An 18,851-nucleotide genomic window follows, 5' to 3' on the forward strand; every position below is an offset into this window, starting at 1 on the left:
GGTGAGGGCTCAGCCACTACATTCCCATAATCCCATAACATTTTTAACCTTTCTCTTGATTGCTTTTATTGTTGTTTTTGGGTTGTACGGTCGGCTAAGAAGCCTTCCGCATCCTGGTTGATTTGGCGGGTGGTCAATTCTTTCTTGAGAAGCGCCTAGGTTAGAGGTTGTGATGAGGTCCTTTAGTATGGGTTGCAGCCCTTTATACTTCAGCCACCTAAGAGTCGTTCAGCATCCTAAGAGGACCGCTACGCTCAGTAAGGAAGACGTACTTATTAAAGGCAGAGTAATGGTTCAAGTCGACTTCCTTACCAGGTACTTACTTATTTATTTTTTATTGTTATTTTGAATAACTAATAAAAATGAAATACGGGATACTTAGCTTCTTTGTTAACATGTATACTGGTCTCCACCCACCACCCTGGGTGTGAATCAGCTACATGATCATCGGGTAAGATTAATTTTGAAAAATTTTATTTTCATTAGTAAAATAAATTTTTGAATATACTTACCCGATGATCATGATTTAAATGACCCGCCCTTCCTCCCCATAGAGAACCAGTGGACCGAGGAGAAAATTGAGGTCTTGTTGACAAGAAAGTACTGGAGTACCTGACCACAGATGGCGCTGGTGAGTACACCCCCACCTGTATAAGCGATCGCTGGCGTATCCCGACCATAGATTTCTGTCGGGGCAACGGAGTTGACAGCTACATGATCATCAGGTAAGTATATTCAAAAATTTATTTTACTAATGAAAATAACATTTTACAGCAGTATGTTAAGTAATGTTTGATATAAAATTTATGATGAAAAATATAAATTTTCATTTTAGTGATAAGAAAAAAGACTCACTCTCTCTCTCTCTCTCTCTCCTCTCTCTCTCTCTCTCTCTCTCTCTCTCTCTCCTCTTCTCTCTCTCTCTCTCTCTCTCTCTCTGTTTCTAGTTTTTTTTTTTTTTATCATATACTGTACCTTATACATTATAGAATACTTCTTGTGTCAAAGGAAACACAGATATTTTCATTACATTTCTTTATGAATTAAAGTCCATTACTACTGACAAATAGTTTTATGACAGCTATTAGAGAATACTGTACTTTATTCCTACGTGATATACAAACCTCGTAATCATTTAATATAGGAATTCGCTTCAGTTCAGCTGAAACAGCCAAAGAGAAAGAAAAACCATGCAGGTGTGCTGATTGGTTGGCTGGCGGTATGGGGCAGAGCTTAGCTCCGCCCCCGCCCTTCCCCCACCACCAACCCGCTTTCACCATTCACTCGCTTCGGCTCAATGTGGATGGTTGTGCTACTCTCCCTTCTCTACGCTGCAGGCCTTTGCCTTCTCTTGTGCTTGTGTACTAGTGATTGGTCATTGTTATGAAGGAGAAAGTTACTCTTTAAAAATGCGATGTTGTGCAGGCTGTGGCAGGCGTTGCAGTGGGTGGCTTTCATCACCTTCTGTAGACCCGCACACGCTCTGCTCGACATGCAGGGGAAAACCTGCTCTCGAGGTTCTCCTTGCGTAGTGTGAATCCTGGCCACCATTTTGGGAAGCCCGGATTCACAGCCCGTCGGGGTTTTCTTGGGTTTTGCCGGGGGAGCGGTTTGACCTTAGCAGTCCCACTATTTAGGCAATACCGAGAGACACCTGTCGGATTGTTGGACAGTCTGATACCGATGACGACATGTTACCTGGTAAGAAGGGGGATTTTGGGCGTCTCTTGGATTATCAGGTAAGCTCGACTTAAATTTGTTAACACGCCGTTTAAATATGGCGGACGAGCTTCAACAACGTCAATTTGAATGATACGATTATTGATGAACACATGAATGTAATTTGAGTTTGTAACAGGGTTGCCAGGTTGGCCTTTTTTCAGCTACTAAAGACATGAAATGTGGCCTTTTTTATTTGAAATCGGTTGGCCTTAAAGGCTATACCTTTGGCCTTTTTTAACTTCTTAAAGCTGCAGTTGATCAAAGTTAGCCTTTTCTCACTTAGGAACCTGGCAACCCTGGGTTATAACTTTATAGACTCCCATTTTCACTGATGCCCCTGTTGTTGTTGACTATGTACCTGATAAAGCATTTGTTCCTGGCAAAATGAAAACTTTTTCCAAGGGTAAAATAATTGAAGGACTCCCTGTTAAAACAAGGGAGAGTAAGGTTTTAATCATTGAGATTTCTTTAACGACTAATGGCAAACCCTTTACAGTTTCGCCCGCAAGTCAGTTAAAATTAAAATCTGTCAAATTTCCTGCTGATAAGCAGTTAAAATTAAAATCTGCCAAACTCCTGCTGATACAATATGTTTTTCAGGTTCACCATATCACCGACCATGGCTCTTCCTACAGACATGGCTCAGGTTGTTCATCCTGGTCCAGTTTCGTCTGCTGTTGCCTCGACCAACGTTCCAGTACCTCGGAAGGGGGCACGAGAAGAGGAAGCCTGGGCGGTATTCCTCTTCTAGTTCCTCCTCCCCTTCGTCTTCATCTTCTGACTTTGACTCTTCTCCCCCAGGGGAAAGAGGAAGGGGAAGAAGAGGAAAGCGAAGAAGGCCAGGAAGCCCAGTCGCAGTCGAAGGGACATGGTGCCACGAGACACCTCTTCTCCTCCGGACAATGAGGGCGATGTGCGAGATTCCCGTGTTGCCCGCATTAGTGGGATTGTTCACGGCGAATCTCGCGCAAGGCCTCCATGCACGACAACCGCGCTGGAGGGGGTAGGTATTGTCTTCCAGAGCATGGGGACAGAGTCCTCGGGCCCCCGATCTACTGCTCAGACTCAAATTTAACTGCTCTTGAGCGGGGAAAGGAGAGTCCTGGCTTCCGCACGAGAAATCTCAGCTGTGGTCTCTCGTGAAGAATCCGCGGTATGCACGACTACCTCCACAGGGGTAGCCACGTGGGCCGACTCAGCGACTCATGTGTCGCATGAGTAGGGAGCAGTGCCAGACAGCCATGCACTCGACTCGCACGACTCGGGCCCGGCATGGAGCCACCTCGCTGCTCAGCCCGCGGCATGGGGGCCGGTCGTGCACAACCAGGCTAGCTCTCGCGCACAGTAGCCGTGCGAGATACCGGGGCAACCCCCGTACTCTCTGGCCATGTAACAGGTGAGGCCGCGCGCCCCACTCGCGCGACTAACCTGTCTACACCTCCTGGTGTGAGTGCTGCAGTTCCCAGCGACCCCGCTTGCGCTCGAGCTCCTTCCGGAGCTTCGTGGGGCTCGCAGCGACCAGTCACGCACTCGGTTGCAGTAGGATCCTCGATTCATTCTGTCGGGGATAAACCCTGCCAGAGTCCTTCCTTGACTCCTGAATACACGCCTGTTTCAGTCCTAGGACCAGAGGGAGGGTATTCATGGGGGATGTCATCACTCGTGCAGCATGTCGCTTCCATTACACCTACGGATGTAGCGGGACTGAGGGATCAACCACTTCCACGGCCTTCACCGGCCGTGGAGACGGAAGGTCCCGAGGTGGAGTCGCCGTTCCTAGAGGTCATTAACCCCATGCGTGAGATTAATGGCCTCAGGGCTCCTCCTGAGGTAGTGTCTGAGATAAGTGTACAGCCTTGGAGATTCTATGGGGAGCTCCCGAAGGCAGTTCACGGACCCTCACACTACCCTGGTTGAGACAGGCTGCTCGAGCATTGTACTGAGTGAGTGACCAGATCGCAGGACCTGTTGACTCGCTTAGGAGCCAAGGTTCGAACAAGCTTCTCCCTCAACCACTCCAGCGATAGAAGAGGGTCTATGTCACAGAGTCTTCTATGTCTTGTTCTCTCCCTCTCGACCCCGCGGTCGGAGCGCTTGCTGTGGGTTCCTCGGTCAAGAGCTTGAAATCGCAGAGAATGGCCTTCTCGGCTTCTGAGATTTCAACTGTGGAGTCCATCTCTGTAGCTGCTCTCAAGGCTGCTTCGTGGCTCGACCACTGGTGTGGTACGGCCACAGTGTTCACGCGTGACACCAACCTCGCTACCCCCGAACACATGGAGCAGTACAGGAACCTATCTTTGTCTGGTGGGAAAGCTGTTGCTTTTCTCTTGGACCAGCTTGCTACCCAGTATGCAAATCTGATCCCTCGTTTGGCGATACAGATTGGTCCAGGAGAGGCCCTGGCACTCAGGAACACTCCTATTAGAGCTGCAACTTCTCTCTTTCCACCAGAGGAAGTTTGGGCCGCGCGGGACAAATGGCGCCTCGACTCGAAGGACTCCGTTATCCACCCGGCGCAGGCTGCGAGTTTCAAGGGACCTGGTCCCGCAAAACCGTCCGCAGCCAGGCCGAGTCAGGCCAAGCCCACGGGAAGTAGCAAGGGTACCCCTGGTCGTGCTCCTGTGCAGCCGAGACCTGCTCCTGTTCAGAAGGGTTCTGCCCCCATACAGACCTTTCAGCCTCCCTCGGGAGCTCCTCCACTTCGGGGAAAGAACAGGGGCATGCAAGGGAAAGGGAAACGGTGAGATTGGCTTTCCCTTTCCCAAGCTGCCAAGGGTAGGAGGATGCCTATCACGCCATTGGGCGATGTGGCAGCACCTCGGAGATGAGGAATGGGTAGTGTCGACCCTTTGCGAAGGGTACAAGCTCCCATTCGTGCTTCATCGGACACCCCTATCCTCCACTCCAATAGCGTTCCACACATACGCTCCAACATCCCTGAAGACTCTGGGCTTGGAGTCGGAGGTCCAGTAAACGTTGGAGAAAGGTGCGCTAGAAGTCGTACATGATCAGTCACCAGGAGGGAGACCGATCATCGACCTTTCACCATTGAACAAGTTTATTCAGCAAACTGCGTTCAAGCGTTCAAGATGCTAACAGTTCGCACTGTGCTGTTAGTTATCAGGCAGTACGACTTCATGCTTTCGATGGACTCCCAAATCAGGCAGTTACCATAGGAGTGACTAGAAGAGAAGCAGAACAAGCAGTAAAGAAGATGAAAAATAGTAAAGCTGTAGGACCGGATAATATACCAGTAGAGGTATGGAAGAGTCTTGGAGAGGAAGGCATAGATATCTTGTGAGACCTGACGCAGAAAATCTTCAATCAGGAAAAGATGCCAGAGGAATGGCGAAGCCTAATCATTCCTATCTATAAGGGGAAGGGAGACATCCACAAATGTGGCAACTACAGAGACATAAAGTTGGTAAGCCATACAATGAAAATATGGGAGAAGATCATTGAGAAGAGACTCAGAGATGAAACAACAATTGGTAAGGAACAATTTGGATTCATGCCTGGAAGAGGGACTGTAGAAGCAATATTTGCTTTGAGGCAGATGATAGAAAAATATCGGGAGAAACAGAAAGGATTACATATGGTCTTTATTGACATGGAGAAGGCATACGATCGAGTACCACGTCAGGAGCTGTGGAGATGTATGAGAGAAAAGGGAGTCCCTGAGAAATACGTAAGAATCACCCAAGATATATATGAGAGGGCAGAAGCAAATAATAAGAGCAGTATAGGCCTAACAGAAAGTTTCCCAGTAAATTAGGACTTCTGCATTGAGCCCTTACCTATTTGATCTGGTCATAGATGTAGTAACACAAGGTATTAGAGATCGGTCTCCTTGGTGTATGCTTTTTGCTGTTGATGTTATACTGTGTAGCACTAGGCGAGAGGTAGTAGAAGAGAAACTGGAGGAGTGGAGAAGAGAAATGGAAAATAGAGGATTGAAGATCAGCAGGTTTAGACAGAGAATTTGAGATTGAAAAATTCGGAGAATGGGGAAGTTAATTTACAAGGAGAGAGGAGAGAAATTGTAAAGAGTTGAAAATTTCAGGCATTTAGGATCAACAGTTGCAGAGGATGGTGATCTGGGGGCAGAAATAAACCACAGAATCCAAGCAGGATGGAAGAATTGGAAAAAAGTGCATGGAGTACTATGTGACAGGAAAATAGGGGTTAAGTTGAAAGGTAAAGTACAAAGGACTGTTGTGAGACCGGCAATGATGTATGGAGCAAAGACGTGGGCAATAAAGAAGACAGAAGAGAAGAAACTGGATGTGGCCGAGAAGAGAATGTTGAGATGGATGTATGGGGTGACAAGAAGAGATAAGATACGGAATGAAGTAATTAGGGGTACCACAGGAGTTATAAAACTATCAGATAAGATCCAAGAAAGTAACTGAGGTGGTATGGTCATATCATGAGAAGAGATGAACAGTATATTGGGAGGAGGGTGATGGAAATGGAGGTACAGGGAACGAGAAGGAGAGGGAGACCAAAGCGAAGGTGGATGGACTGTATCAGGGATGACCTTCGATCAAAGGGATTAACCGGTGATGAAGTGTGGGACAGAGGTAGATGGAGAAAGCTGGTCAGAAACATCGACCCCACATAAAAGTGGGAAAAGATGCAGACAAAGAAGAAGATGATCAGTAACAGTATTAATAGGTGTGTCATATATAAGTTATGAAGGAAGACTCATGTCAGCCTGTTCAACATAAATCATACATTGAAAGTTTGAACCTATTATTATTAATAGTTAGGCTACAAATCTTATTTGGAAAAGCGGGATGTTTTAAGCCCAAGGGCTCCATCAAGAAAAATTAGCCCAGTGAGGAAAGAAAATAAACTACAAGAGCAGTAATGAAAAAGTAATAAAATATTTTAAGAACAGTAACAGCATTAAAACATATCTTTCTTATATAAACTATAAAGAGAGACTTATGTCACCTATTCAATATAAAAGAAATTAACTACAATTTTGAATTTCTGAAGTTCTAGCAATTCAACTGCCTGGTTAGGAACATCACTATACAATTTGGTCACAGTTGGAATAAAATTTCTAGAATATTGTGTAGTGTTGACCATTATGATGGAAAAAGCAAGACTTCAAACTAACAACCTACCTAGTACTACATACAGGATGGCATAGTCTGGGAAGATCCGAGATTCAGCAGCTGAAGAACAGACAGGAGAACAGTACTCAAAACAAGGTTGAATGAAAGAATGAAAAATAAATTCTTCAGAATATATTGATCACCTTTTAACAAGCCAATTTTTTTTGTAATTGAAGAAGAAACAGACCGAATGTGTTTCTCAAAAGTGAATTTGCAAATCAAGAATCCCACCTAAAATTTTAAACGAGTTGCGTACTGTATAGTTAAAGATAAATTTTCAATGCAGAGAGATCTGGATGTTTGGGAGCCACTATCCTCAACCTCCTCGCAATCATTTTTTTGAGTTTTGTTATGGTTCAATTTATGCCTTATAATTTACACCATGCTCTAATTTTAGCTGGATCTCTATTAAGGGATTTGGCAGCCCCAGATCTACACTCAGGAGATGGAATTGATGCAAAGAGAGATTAGCATCATCTGCATATGCAACAACTTGGTTTCTATGCCAAACCACATACATATCTTACTCATGTGGATACATTATGAAAATAATGGACCAAGAATATTACCCTGAGGAATACCAGATATCACATTCCTATATTCACTCCCATCAACAATAACTCTATATTATTTAAAAATTCAATAATGATGCTGAGAAAGGACCCATTTATTCTCAACTGTTTGAGTTTAAAAACAAGGGCCTCATGTTAACATGGTCAAATGCCGCACTGAAATCAAGACCAATCATACGAACTTCCTGACTACAATTAAAGGATTCCTTGACAGCGCTGGAAATTGTAAAAAGGGTATCATATGCTCCAAGACCTTTTTGAAAGCCAAATTTCAAACTGAGAATTTTATTACCTTCACCGTACCAATTTAAAATCTATAGATAATCTGAGAGTTAATGAAACTGCCCCATAATTAGCAGGGCTAGAGCTACTACAGACACATTTACCTAATGGAGTATTCATCATTTCTCCAACAAGTGCAAAAAAAAAAAAAAATTCTTGCTAAATTGAAGAGAGTAACAGACAACTTAGGAGCTAAAAAATTAGCTGTCTTTATAAAGAATAATGGAAAATGCAATTTTGGTCTACACCTCCTTAACCATTGAGACGGTATCTAGATATGCCTAAAGCGTAAAATTTGCCCAGAACACACTCAGACATGAATATATTATGCTAGTACTGTCTTACTTATGTGGGCATTTGGTACATATAACATATATATTTTGAGATTTGAGGGAAGGGCTCACCACTGCTTAGTAAATAATTTGAGTGTAATTTCCCTCTACACTGGGGATTACTCCAATGTTAAGGGAAATTACCACTAAAAGCCTATACTGTACTTATGCATACTAAAGTATATTCAGGTGATCCTCAAAAAAATAAAAAAGAATATTGGAAGCCAATATTTCGTTGTCTCCTCATTTATATAATACAATTTTTGATGTTATATTTATAATGAAAGATGGATGAAGTACTGTATCAGAGACAAGTAAATATGCCAGGAGAGTAAAATTTGTCCAAAAAGTTAGCAGAGAAGAAAATATTATGCTACCAATGTCTTACATGTAGGCATTTGGTATATGTAGCATATATATTTTTTAATTTGATGGGGGTGGTGCTCACCACTGCTTACTAAATAACTATGAAATATAATGATTATGGCCTTTTATGCTTCCCAGTGGTGATTTATTACTACACTACTAAGACCCGAAACTAACTACTAATAAATTTCATCAGACAATTTATATAAAATAATCTTGACGGCAAAAATCTCATCCGAAAATTTTCAGAGAAAATTGAAACTCCTTCATTGTATATGGACGAATATTTACCATTCATATATGAAAAGAGATGAAATTTTAAATTCTAAGTATTTATAGAAGGGATTTGCAAATTGATCAAATTTTATATATGAAAACTGGCAATCTTCACAATCATTGTCAATAGGTTTGAAAAAATACTTATAAAAAAATTAGTACTGTACTGATAAAAAAATCTATTCCATAAAATTTAGCTAATAAAATAATCTTTAAAATGCTTTTTAAATTATTAAAATTAGTTTAGAAACAAAAAAGGAGATTGAATTTGAAATGACCCTACTATAACATTATTAAAATTGGTCAGAATCGCTCCCCTTAACCACTCCCTGTGGTTACCGTTGAAATCACCAAAAGTACAAAAGAAGCCTTTGTATCATTTTCCTGTACCTTAGCCATAACAGTCAAAGATCTTCATCTTCCCCGCCATTATCCTTACATTAAGGGATTTGTTGCATGATACACCCTCTCCAATGCTTTCTATCAAAGGCATCCTCTTCCACCAAACCTCTTTTCTCTATATCATCCTTCACCTTATCTCGTCATCTAATTCTGCCTCCCTCTTGATCTTCTCCTCCTAACAGGTTCCTCCCAAGCCCTCCTCATTCCCTTTCCATCATCTATCCTCACCACATCCCCATACAATCTCGGTCGTTACACTCTTATCATCTCTGTAATCTTTGCTATACCTGCCATTCTTCTTATTTCATCATTTTCTAATCTTACAACTACATCTGCCATTCTTCTTATTTCATCATTTTCCAATCATTCAACTACACCTGCCATTCTTCTTATTTCATCATTTTCCAATCTTTCAAGCAGTGATATTCCCATAATCCACCTTACCATTCTCATCTCTCTTCTCTCAAGCTTTGCTTCCTCTTTTGTCTTGAGCCAAAGTTTCTGATCATTATATTAACACTGATCTTATTTATGTGCTATAGATCTTGACTTTTACCTGGATTGGCATTTTCTTATCACATACCACTCCTGCTAACTGCCTCCACTTAACCCATGCTGCTTTTATCCTAGTCTCAACAACAGCCTCACATAATCCCTCCTGATTTATAGTAGATCCCAAGTATCTAAATTGTTCTACCTGTTTTATAACTGCTCCTCTACTATCATGTATAGCTATCCTTTCCCTACCTTCCTTACTGCTTACCATAGCTTCAGTCTTATCCACATTTACCCTCAAGCCACCCCTTTCCAAAGTCTCTTGCCACTTAACCCTTTCCAAAGTCTCTTGCCACTTAATCTCCTCTGTAATTCTTCCTCATTTTCAGCAGTAATCACTAAATCATCAGCATATGTTTGCCAGGTGATATGCTGATGGACATAATGTCACCGGTCATAATGTCGATGGACATAAAATAGACGGTCAAAATGCCGACATTCGTTAGAAGAGGACATTATGTCGACCCAAAAATTTAATGATAATAATAACAATAATTGCTTTATGATGAATGCATTACTGGTTTCAGTATAACAGCATTGTGAGTACAATGGCTGGCTTTTGCACCACAGACATTGACCAAAATGGGATAGACAATGGCTTTTACAAATGTCTTATGCTATTAATGTTGGTTCTTAGGAAATCATCATGGATTGAGGTTGGGTTCAAATTGTGGTCTTTCAAAAAAATTCTTCAGCTTGGCTCACCCTTTTTACTAGTTAGCGTTTTGTTATTTGTAACAAAGGCATGAATAATATACAAGTGCTTCCCTTAAAGAGGAGAATCAAACGTCCCATCGCAAAGCCATGTTGAATAGGTTTCCAACAGGCTTTGATTGTTACACGTTAAGTAAATACAAATGTCTTCTCTTTCATTTAGTAAAAGTGCTTCTCCTCTTGTAGTAGTCAAATCTTCATCTCCATTTAAATTGCACTAACTTAGAGTTTTCTAATATGATAACTACAAAGATAGAAAGGTTTAAACAATTATTAGCATGAAAACAAAAGGGATTTTGACGAAGGAAAAATCTATTTCTGGGCGAGGAACCTGTGTCGCCCAGTGAAATGCTCCTTAACGCACCATTTCAAATGTATAAATACTGTTAAATATACCAGAGAAAAAAGTTGCATGGAATTCCAAGAATATACCCAGCTCGGTCACCCCTAAAGGTAATTGTGTTTGGCTGTAAGTCTGTGTGCTTTTGTTCCAAGATACTAAAGGTTTTTTTTATAAGTTTCCTTTGTTTTATTCGTCAACGAGATGTAGACACATGTAAAAAATAAACCAATAACAAAGCTTGTTTTGGTATACTAGTTATTTTGGTTTACTAGCTGTTTTGGGCTTTACCCTGTCAGGTGTATGAGGACAGAGTAGATGTGTAAAGAATAGGCGAGACTATTTGGTGTGTAGGCAAAGGGAAAATGAACCGTAACCAGAGAGAAGGATCCAGTATACTACTGTCTGGCCAGTCAAAAGACCCCATAACTCTTTAGCAGTAGTATCTATTGAATAACCTCAACATATCTAAACTTTTGTTTTAGTGCATTAGTGAGGTAATCATGTGTTGCAGCATCTGTTGCAAATGGGTATTGGTATCTGCCCTTTTAGGGAACCTTAGTTTTACAGGTATTCTGCCCAAAAGAAAACTTAAGCGTGGTAAGTATTTATTATTGTTTGGTTGGTTTTATTATAAATACTGTATAGTGCATCACAGCATCAAAATATATTTTTAAAATTTATTTCAGGTATTTCCGACGTATAGTAAGATTCGACGTCACATACGGTCCTACCATGCTGTAATGCCTCACACATGTTCAATATGTGGAAAAGAGATGCCTTCTGTAGATAAGTTGAAAATTCACATGCTTAGGCAAGTAATAACAATTTTATAGATATTGATATTTAGTATTAAAAGTTCTAATACTGTAGTATACCCAATGCCATATGATAGAAAACTTACTTTAGTTGTAGTTGCACAATATATTTAAATAGTTGTTTGTATTTTACATTTTCATGAACATTACTTCAGAATAGAGAATGCTATTAACTGAAAGTGCCAGTTTGTAAACTTTTAATATTAACAATAAAAAAAAGGTTTGTCATTCCTTCCCCAGGGCAGTTATGCTGCCACCCACCTGTCATGCACTGAGAAATGAGTTAAAATGGTTTTGCCAGAGTAGATAAGTGTCAATAAAGCTTCATATTTAATGGGGTCATGTTCATTATTTAAGTGTACACTCTTGTACAGTTTTGTGTTAATTTTCTGTGTCTGTGTATGAGCCATCATTTCGTGGTTGGTTTATCATTAATCTGTCTCTGTTACTCAAGTATGCCTACAGTTGATAATTCAAGGTGGTGTTGTCTTTTAATACACAATAAAAGTTATATTTTAACACCTTTATTCCCACTCGTATGTGCCTTGCTGCAGCTCCAATTGTTCTTTATTCATTCGTTGCCCTTATTGTAAAGCTTGATAATGAAAAGTTGGATGCCCATCTTCATTTAGCTAAAGTTGGGTTAAAGAGAGAGTTGCAAAAAAAAAAAAAAAAACCAAGGCGCATTTGATGATGAAGCATAGGTCTTGGGAGCTTCCAGTGATGCAATACTTTATGTCCCCCACTATACGAACCAGATGAGTATTAAGAGTGAAGGAGTTTGCAAGTCCAATATTGCTACGTTTAGACTTCTCACAACCCTCCCGCTAATTCCCAACGTCTGTCTGTTTTCCATCAGAAGGTCATGCTATTGCTAGGTTACTAGGTAGTGAATGTAAAAAAATGTTCCTGCATTTAAATGTTAATTGAATTTGATATTCTCTATACTCTTTACTGATTTACATAGCAGTTTCATGAGCCTCACTGCTTTATCTACTGCCGTTAGGAGAGAATCCTTTATAGTCAATGACTGCTTCCGGCCACACATTGCAATGGTGTACCCACACCAGTACCCTTTGAGTGAGAAGTTATCATCCAGTCCATAGCCTTTACAAGGTTTTGGAGGGAGTTTTGTGTATAGAGTGACTTGGAAGGATTATTAACGCCTTGATCCATACCATGAATTATGTACTGGCTTTATCATAAAGCCCACAACATTTTCGCACATATTAATTCAGGGGTTCTGGCTTCTTCCTTTATAATGAAAGACTATGATGGCATACGTTTCCAAAAGAGGCCAGTCTTATCCATACTGAAAATTTGTTTGTGCAAATAACCCTCTTCCTCGATGATGGTCTGGGACATCTCCCTGACAGCATAACAAGCTTCTCCAGGCAGGAACACATTCTTAAAATTGAACATCCTAGGAAATTTATCAAACCACCTCTTGCTGGCATTAAATTTGGTTGGTTTGGTGGGAGCCACATTGGAAGAGTCTTCCTTACTGACTTTCAAGTAAATCACATGGTATCAGATAGGTTATTCTCTTCTCCTAATTTTGTGAATAATTTTCTTTTGAAAAAGCTTTTACAGCAGCTCAATAGAAAACTAACTTTTTTTATTATGATTATTTAAAGAGAGAGTTATAAAAATGTGAAAACATATTCAATCTATTTATGTATATCTATCATATCACAAATTTAAAGTGAAACTGCCGTTTCTATGTTGTTGAGATAGAAGAAAGTCTTTGTTTAATGTCCATTGTATCAAATCCTACTGTTGTTCATTATACAGTACTTGTCAAAGTTGTGGCTTTGTCATTCATTTGGTAAAGGAATTTTTAAATTAGAGAGTAATGCAGAATTTATCAATAATTTTGTCATGTACATGTGTTCAACAGAATGACCGAGTTGATGTTGAGGTTAATTGTAGTTCATATGTTTTCATAAGGGTATTTGGCTAATTTGTATACTATTAGCTATTTGGTTGATTATAATTTGTTTGTGTGTCCTCTTCCCTCTGCCTGGGAAGTGTGTTAATCAGCATTTCTTATTCAAAGGTATGATTTATAGAAATAAATATTTTTTTATTAGAATATTATTTCCATACTTAACTTTCAATAGAAATATTTTATCCTGCCTTCCATTCCTTTTATAGTGATACTGTAAATTGTTATTGGTCATGGCTTGTTGGTTCTTATTTTCCTGGCACCAGTCATTTTCACTTGCTTTTCAGTCATGGAAGGTTGGTGGCAGGATAGCTGACCCTTGGATGATGATTGTGTGTGTGTGTGTGTGTGTGTGGGGGGGGGGGGGATTACAGTGGGAGATAATTTTCATATTATTTTTAAGGAAAAATTCTTTGTAATTTTCATCAGTTGACATTGCATTTACATTCAACACCTTCGCTACGATGACATCATTATACGTCAAATCATGCCTGGTAATATACACTGTGACGTCAGGATATGTCATCATCATTATTATTATTATTACAAGCTAAGTTATGAAAGAGAATAGCACATAGTTCACACTCGGGAAATTTCATTAAAAAATCTCCTCCCCCCCTAATGTTAGCCCCTCTTCCTGTCTTCATTTAACCAACAGTCTGGGATTCTATCCTTTATATTTGAATACAGTATGTAAGAGCTATACCCTGCAATAATCAGACCACTCTCTCTAACCAATGGCAACATTCCCTATGTGAGGCATTACTCAACCCCCCCCCCCCCTAACACCCCCAGCTTGAAGACGTAGGGATCATCACATCTTGCCCTACCACCATCTGAAATACTTTTAGATTCTAGTCCTTATTTATGATTATGTAAGGTCTACTTTAGTATATTTACATCTCTACTCACCACCAACCAAAATACTTGTGATTCTAGACCTGATGCATGATTATGTAAGATCTATTTTCAAATAAAAAAGAAAGCCTCTCCACCTCTGACTACAAGTCACACCCACAACGAGACAAAAACTTACCAGTAATGCAAATTGTTGACACAATGAGATTTGTCATTTTCATGTTTTATAAATTTTTTCTCAACTTTTTTTTTCTACAAAATAATATAATCTTGATGTCTTATATATTTCATATTAGTATTGTTCATCGTTTTGTACAAGTAAACGTTAGCCTACTGTCATTATTTCCATTTATTGCCATTCTACGCAGTATTCGTCATGTTCTTACATCAGCAGTCTCTATTTCCAATCCCATGAAATACCCAAAACTCGAATGATCCATTTCATAGTGTCAGTCACATGCAAGGTGTGATGACAAACAAGTGAACAAACCTTATGTCTAATAAACACACACACACACAGCCTCTTGATCACTTAATTCTTTTAGATGAAGTAAGACCATAGTAATTCCTATAAGTATGGTGGGAAATTGTTGTTGCCAATTTAAATGTATTTCATGCAGTACTGTTCTTTTCTCTAATTCTTTTGATTGCCAAAAACATTAATTTAGTAAATGCTTTAATTGTGAACTCTTGAAAGTGGTAATGATATTATATGTAGACAGGTTATCACCCTTATTTATTGTGGGCTATGTATTTAGAAGGCTATAAGAATATTATGGTAGGAAATGTAGAAACTTATAGAATTCAAGTGACTACTTGAAATTGAAGGAGACATTTTATCATGTTTCCTTTTATTTTACAGTCATTCCGACCGAAGAGATTTTTTATGCCCAGACTGCGGGAAAAGTTTTAAAAGAAAGGATAAGATGCGAGAGCACTCCAAGCGAATGCATTCTGCCGAACGAGATGATAGAAGCCCAAAATCTGCCAAAGGTCCACCAAAATTTGTACCAAAGGTATTTTTTGTCATGTCTGTATAATATACAGTACAGGTAGTTGTATAATGTGACTGCATAAACTATTGAGATTTAAATTCATTAGGTTTCAAAAATGGGATATTGTAGTTTGTTTTGATGATTTTTACTTTCATCCTTATAATTTATATTTACAGTACTGAAAACAAATGCATCTGTCAAATGTAACCTGATTCTTTGAGGGAAATATTATACATCAATATAATACCTTAAAAAATACAGACTGCAGTAATTAGGAACCCTGGCCAGATAATTTTAATATCTTATATCTTATCAAGACACTTTAGATCAGGTTATCCAAAGCCCTCCCTTGTCGCAGTTATGCCATACCTCCATCAACAGTGCAGTCACTAACTTTCCGCCACATATACATATTTAAATTTTAAAGATGGTGGATATTCATGTGTATAAAATCCTCTGACAGCTACCCTTAAAATATCTGGATAAAATAGGGGGATTATTTTCCTATAACCTTATTGTTGCACATATTTGATATCTAATGAATATTTTGGCTTTTGACTATTTCTTAGTCAGCTGTGAGTGTTTCAGCTCTTTCTTTTAACCCTACCTAATGACTGTTGTGGGAAGGTAGGAGGGTGAGCCACCTGTTTCCACTCAGCTCGCAGAGTTGCCTCACTTTTCTTATTTGGCTGGTAGAGATCGGACGTGTCCGCTGTCTCCCTTTCCCAAGGCTTAGCCATTAGACTTACCAACCATTGCTTTACACGCTTTCTTTCTCTTTTCAGGTATTTGTGGTCCTTCTTCTGTACGGTCCCATGTGAACATGTCCTGGCCGCGAAAGTCGCTCTTATGGCACCTTCGTGTCTTCTCTCAACACAAATTGCCATCTGCCGTGTCCAACTTGCCAGGGGCATCGTTGTGAGCAGTATGCGCTCTGTGACGAGTGTCGGGAGTGGCCTGCCTCCCAGTGGGAGAAATTTGGGCGGTGCTGGAAGAAGAAAGCCAAAAGAGACTCTTCTCCCCCGGAGTCTTCCTCCAATGGGAAAAGAACTCAGGCTACTTCTTCTTGTACCCCTAGATCTCTTCCTGAAGCTCCTCCTTGCCTGTCTTCCTCAAGGGAATGGTCAAGTAGGAGTATTTTTGGGGTACTGGGGGGTTGATGCTTCTTTAGTGAAGTATCTTCACCTCTAGCTGCCAAGGAGCCTTTCTCCCTTGCAGATGTTCTTCAGGCTTGGCCGTCCTGGGGGTTTCTGTTCCCTTTCGAAGGAGATGCTTCTGCAACTTCTTCAGCTCGGCGCGAGGAGAGACCCGTTCCCTATTGCTTCAATATCTTCCGCCCTGGACATGTGCGAGGTCCACCTTTCATCCTCTCTTCGCTCTTCCACGCGCGGACGACATAACTTCCTATTCACCCCTTTAACGGCCTCCTGCTGACGCTGTCCCCTCTCGCCATCTTGGGACAACATCGTCCCCAAACCCAAATCCTTCTTCTTCCCACAGAAAAGGTTCCAGCTCGCGTGCTACCCTCACCAGCTGCTGAGGTTGGCTAAGATAATCCTCCTAAGGCCAGTGGTCCACCTGCTTGCTTATCGCCAGGATGAGAGACTACACCTTCTCGTCCTTGAGGACGATCATCCTCATGAGCTTCGCGCTTGCCTTGTGAACGTCATTTACGGTGTTCATCAGATCAAGAGATCACTCACAATCTCAGCTTTCTTCCTAAGATGCTCTCATTCAAGCGCTACAAACTTATGGCAAACAAACCGTAGGTCATCACGGTCTATGCGTTTGTCTTCAAGGAGACATTCTTCTTGATCACGAGCTGAGTGTTCACGCTCATGCTCAAGATCATGAGCTTCACGCTCACGAGCAATAGCTACAGTACACGCTCACGATCAATACCTACACGCTCATGATCACAAGCTACGTTTTCAAAATCACATGTTAACCACTCGCGATCATGATGATCGCAAGGCAAACACTCACATTCGTGCTCACAATCAAGGACGCGTCATTCACGCTCATGAGTGAGAAGATCACGATCGCAAAATAGACTAGACGCTCAAGATCACAAGATCATTCTGCATATGAGACAAAATACTGGTAAACATAGGGATATAAAAATAGCCATCTATAAGTTCAATGGGTTTGCATATTTTATAGTAGGTTTAATGAGTTTTCACTAATTTTTATTGAAAGTATTTTCCATTTTAATGTTAATATCTTAATATAATTACATGTGCTTTTATTTCAATGATGTATTAGCTTGATTTTAATCGAGATATAACAATAATGGGTTGGCATATTTTTTTTTTTTCAAATAAGTTTATTGCATCCCCATTAATTTTTCATTAGAAATATTTTTTATTTTAGTGTGGCCGCCGGGGCATAAAAACAATTAGAATAGTGCCAACGTATCCCTGCGTGTCGTAAGAGGCGACTAAAAAGGACGGGACGAGGGGGCTGGGAACCGCCTCTCCTGTATTATAATCCTGTGAGACATCAAAGAGGTGGAGCTGTGGGGAGAGTGACTGCTCCCCGCACTCTAGTTTTGGGGTGTTTGAATGTGCGTGGATGTAGTACGATAGAGAGTAAAAGATGTGAGATTGGAAGTATGTTTGGAAATAGAAGGATGGATATTTTGGCTTTGTGTGAGACAAAGATAAAAGTGAAAGGACAAGTGATATTTGGTGAAATGTCTGGGATTGAAAGGGGAAGAGCAAGAGAAGTATGGCTTTATTGCTGAGTGAATGGATGACAGGTAAAGTAGTGGAATAGAAGGAGATATAATCTAGGTTAATATGGGTAAGGGTTAGGTTGGGTAGGGAATGTTGAGCTTTTGTCAGTGCATATGGGCCAGGTTGTGAGAAAAGTGAAGAAGAGCGGAATGAGTTCTGGAATGAATTAACTAGGTGTGTAGAAGGAATTATGTAGTTGTCATGGGTGACTTGAATGCTAGAGTGGGTGCTGAAGAGGTAGAAGGTGTCATTGGGAAGTATGGAGAGACTGGTAGATATGTGTGTTGAGCAAGAGATGGTGATAAGTTCTAGCTTTTGCAAAAAGAAAGTTAAAAACGTGTATACGGAAGAGTGGTAGAAAGGGCGTTATGGAGTGTGTGTTGATAACTAAAAGAATGTTTGGAAGATTGAAAGACATGCACGTGTTTAGAGGTATGTCTGATCAATTTTTGGCGAAAGAAAAAATAGTTGTAGCAAAGGAGTGGGGGAATAGAGTAGGTGGATGTAAAAGGGAGCTAGTGAGGGTTGAAGAGCTAATAAAACCGGGGGTAAAAAGTAAATATCAAGAAAGGTTGAAAATGGCATATGACGAAGTGAAAGTAAGAGAAACTGGTAATTTAGAGGGGGAGTGGAAGTTAGTAAAAGAAAATTTTGTTGGGATTGCAAGTGTGTGTGGCAAGAAGTTTGTTGGAGGCAGCATGAGGAAGGGCAGTGAATGGTGGAATGAAGGAGTGAAGGTAAAAGTGGAAGAGAAAAAGAGGGTTTTTGAAGAATGGATGCAGAGTAATAGTGTAGAGAAGTATGAAA

The 18,851-nt window shown here is 40.4% G+C and overlaps 1 protein-coding gene across 1 annotated transcript in view; it reads left to right on the top strand.

Annotated features, from left to right (window-relative positions):
* LOC137616354 (uncharacterized) overlaps positions 1-18,851 on the top strand; it is a 335,573-nt gene that overhangs the window by 295,731 nt on the left and 20,991 nt on the right. Inside the window, exons 20-21 of the mRNA XM_068346014.1 lie at positions 11,377-11,501; positions 15,174-15,327. Of these exons, the coding sequence (XP_068202115.1) occupies positions 11,377-11,501; positions 15,174-15,327 (279 nt within the window). The remainder of the gene's footprint in view (positions 1-11,376; positions 11,502-15,173; positions 15,328-18,851) is intronic.

Source organism: Palaemon carinicauda, chromosome 22 (genome assembly GCF_036898095.1).
Source record: "Palaemon carinicauda isolate YSFRI2023 chromosome 22, ASM3689809v2, whole genome shotgun sequence".
NCBI lineage: Eukaryota > Metazoa > Arthropoda > Malacostraca > Decapoda > Palaemonidae > Palaemon > Palaemon carinicauda.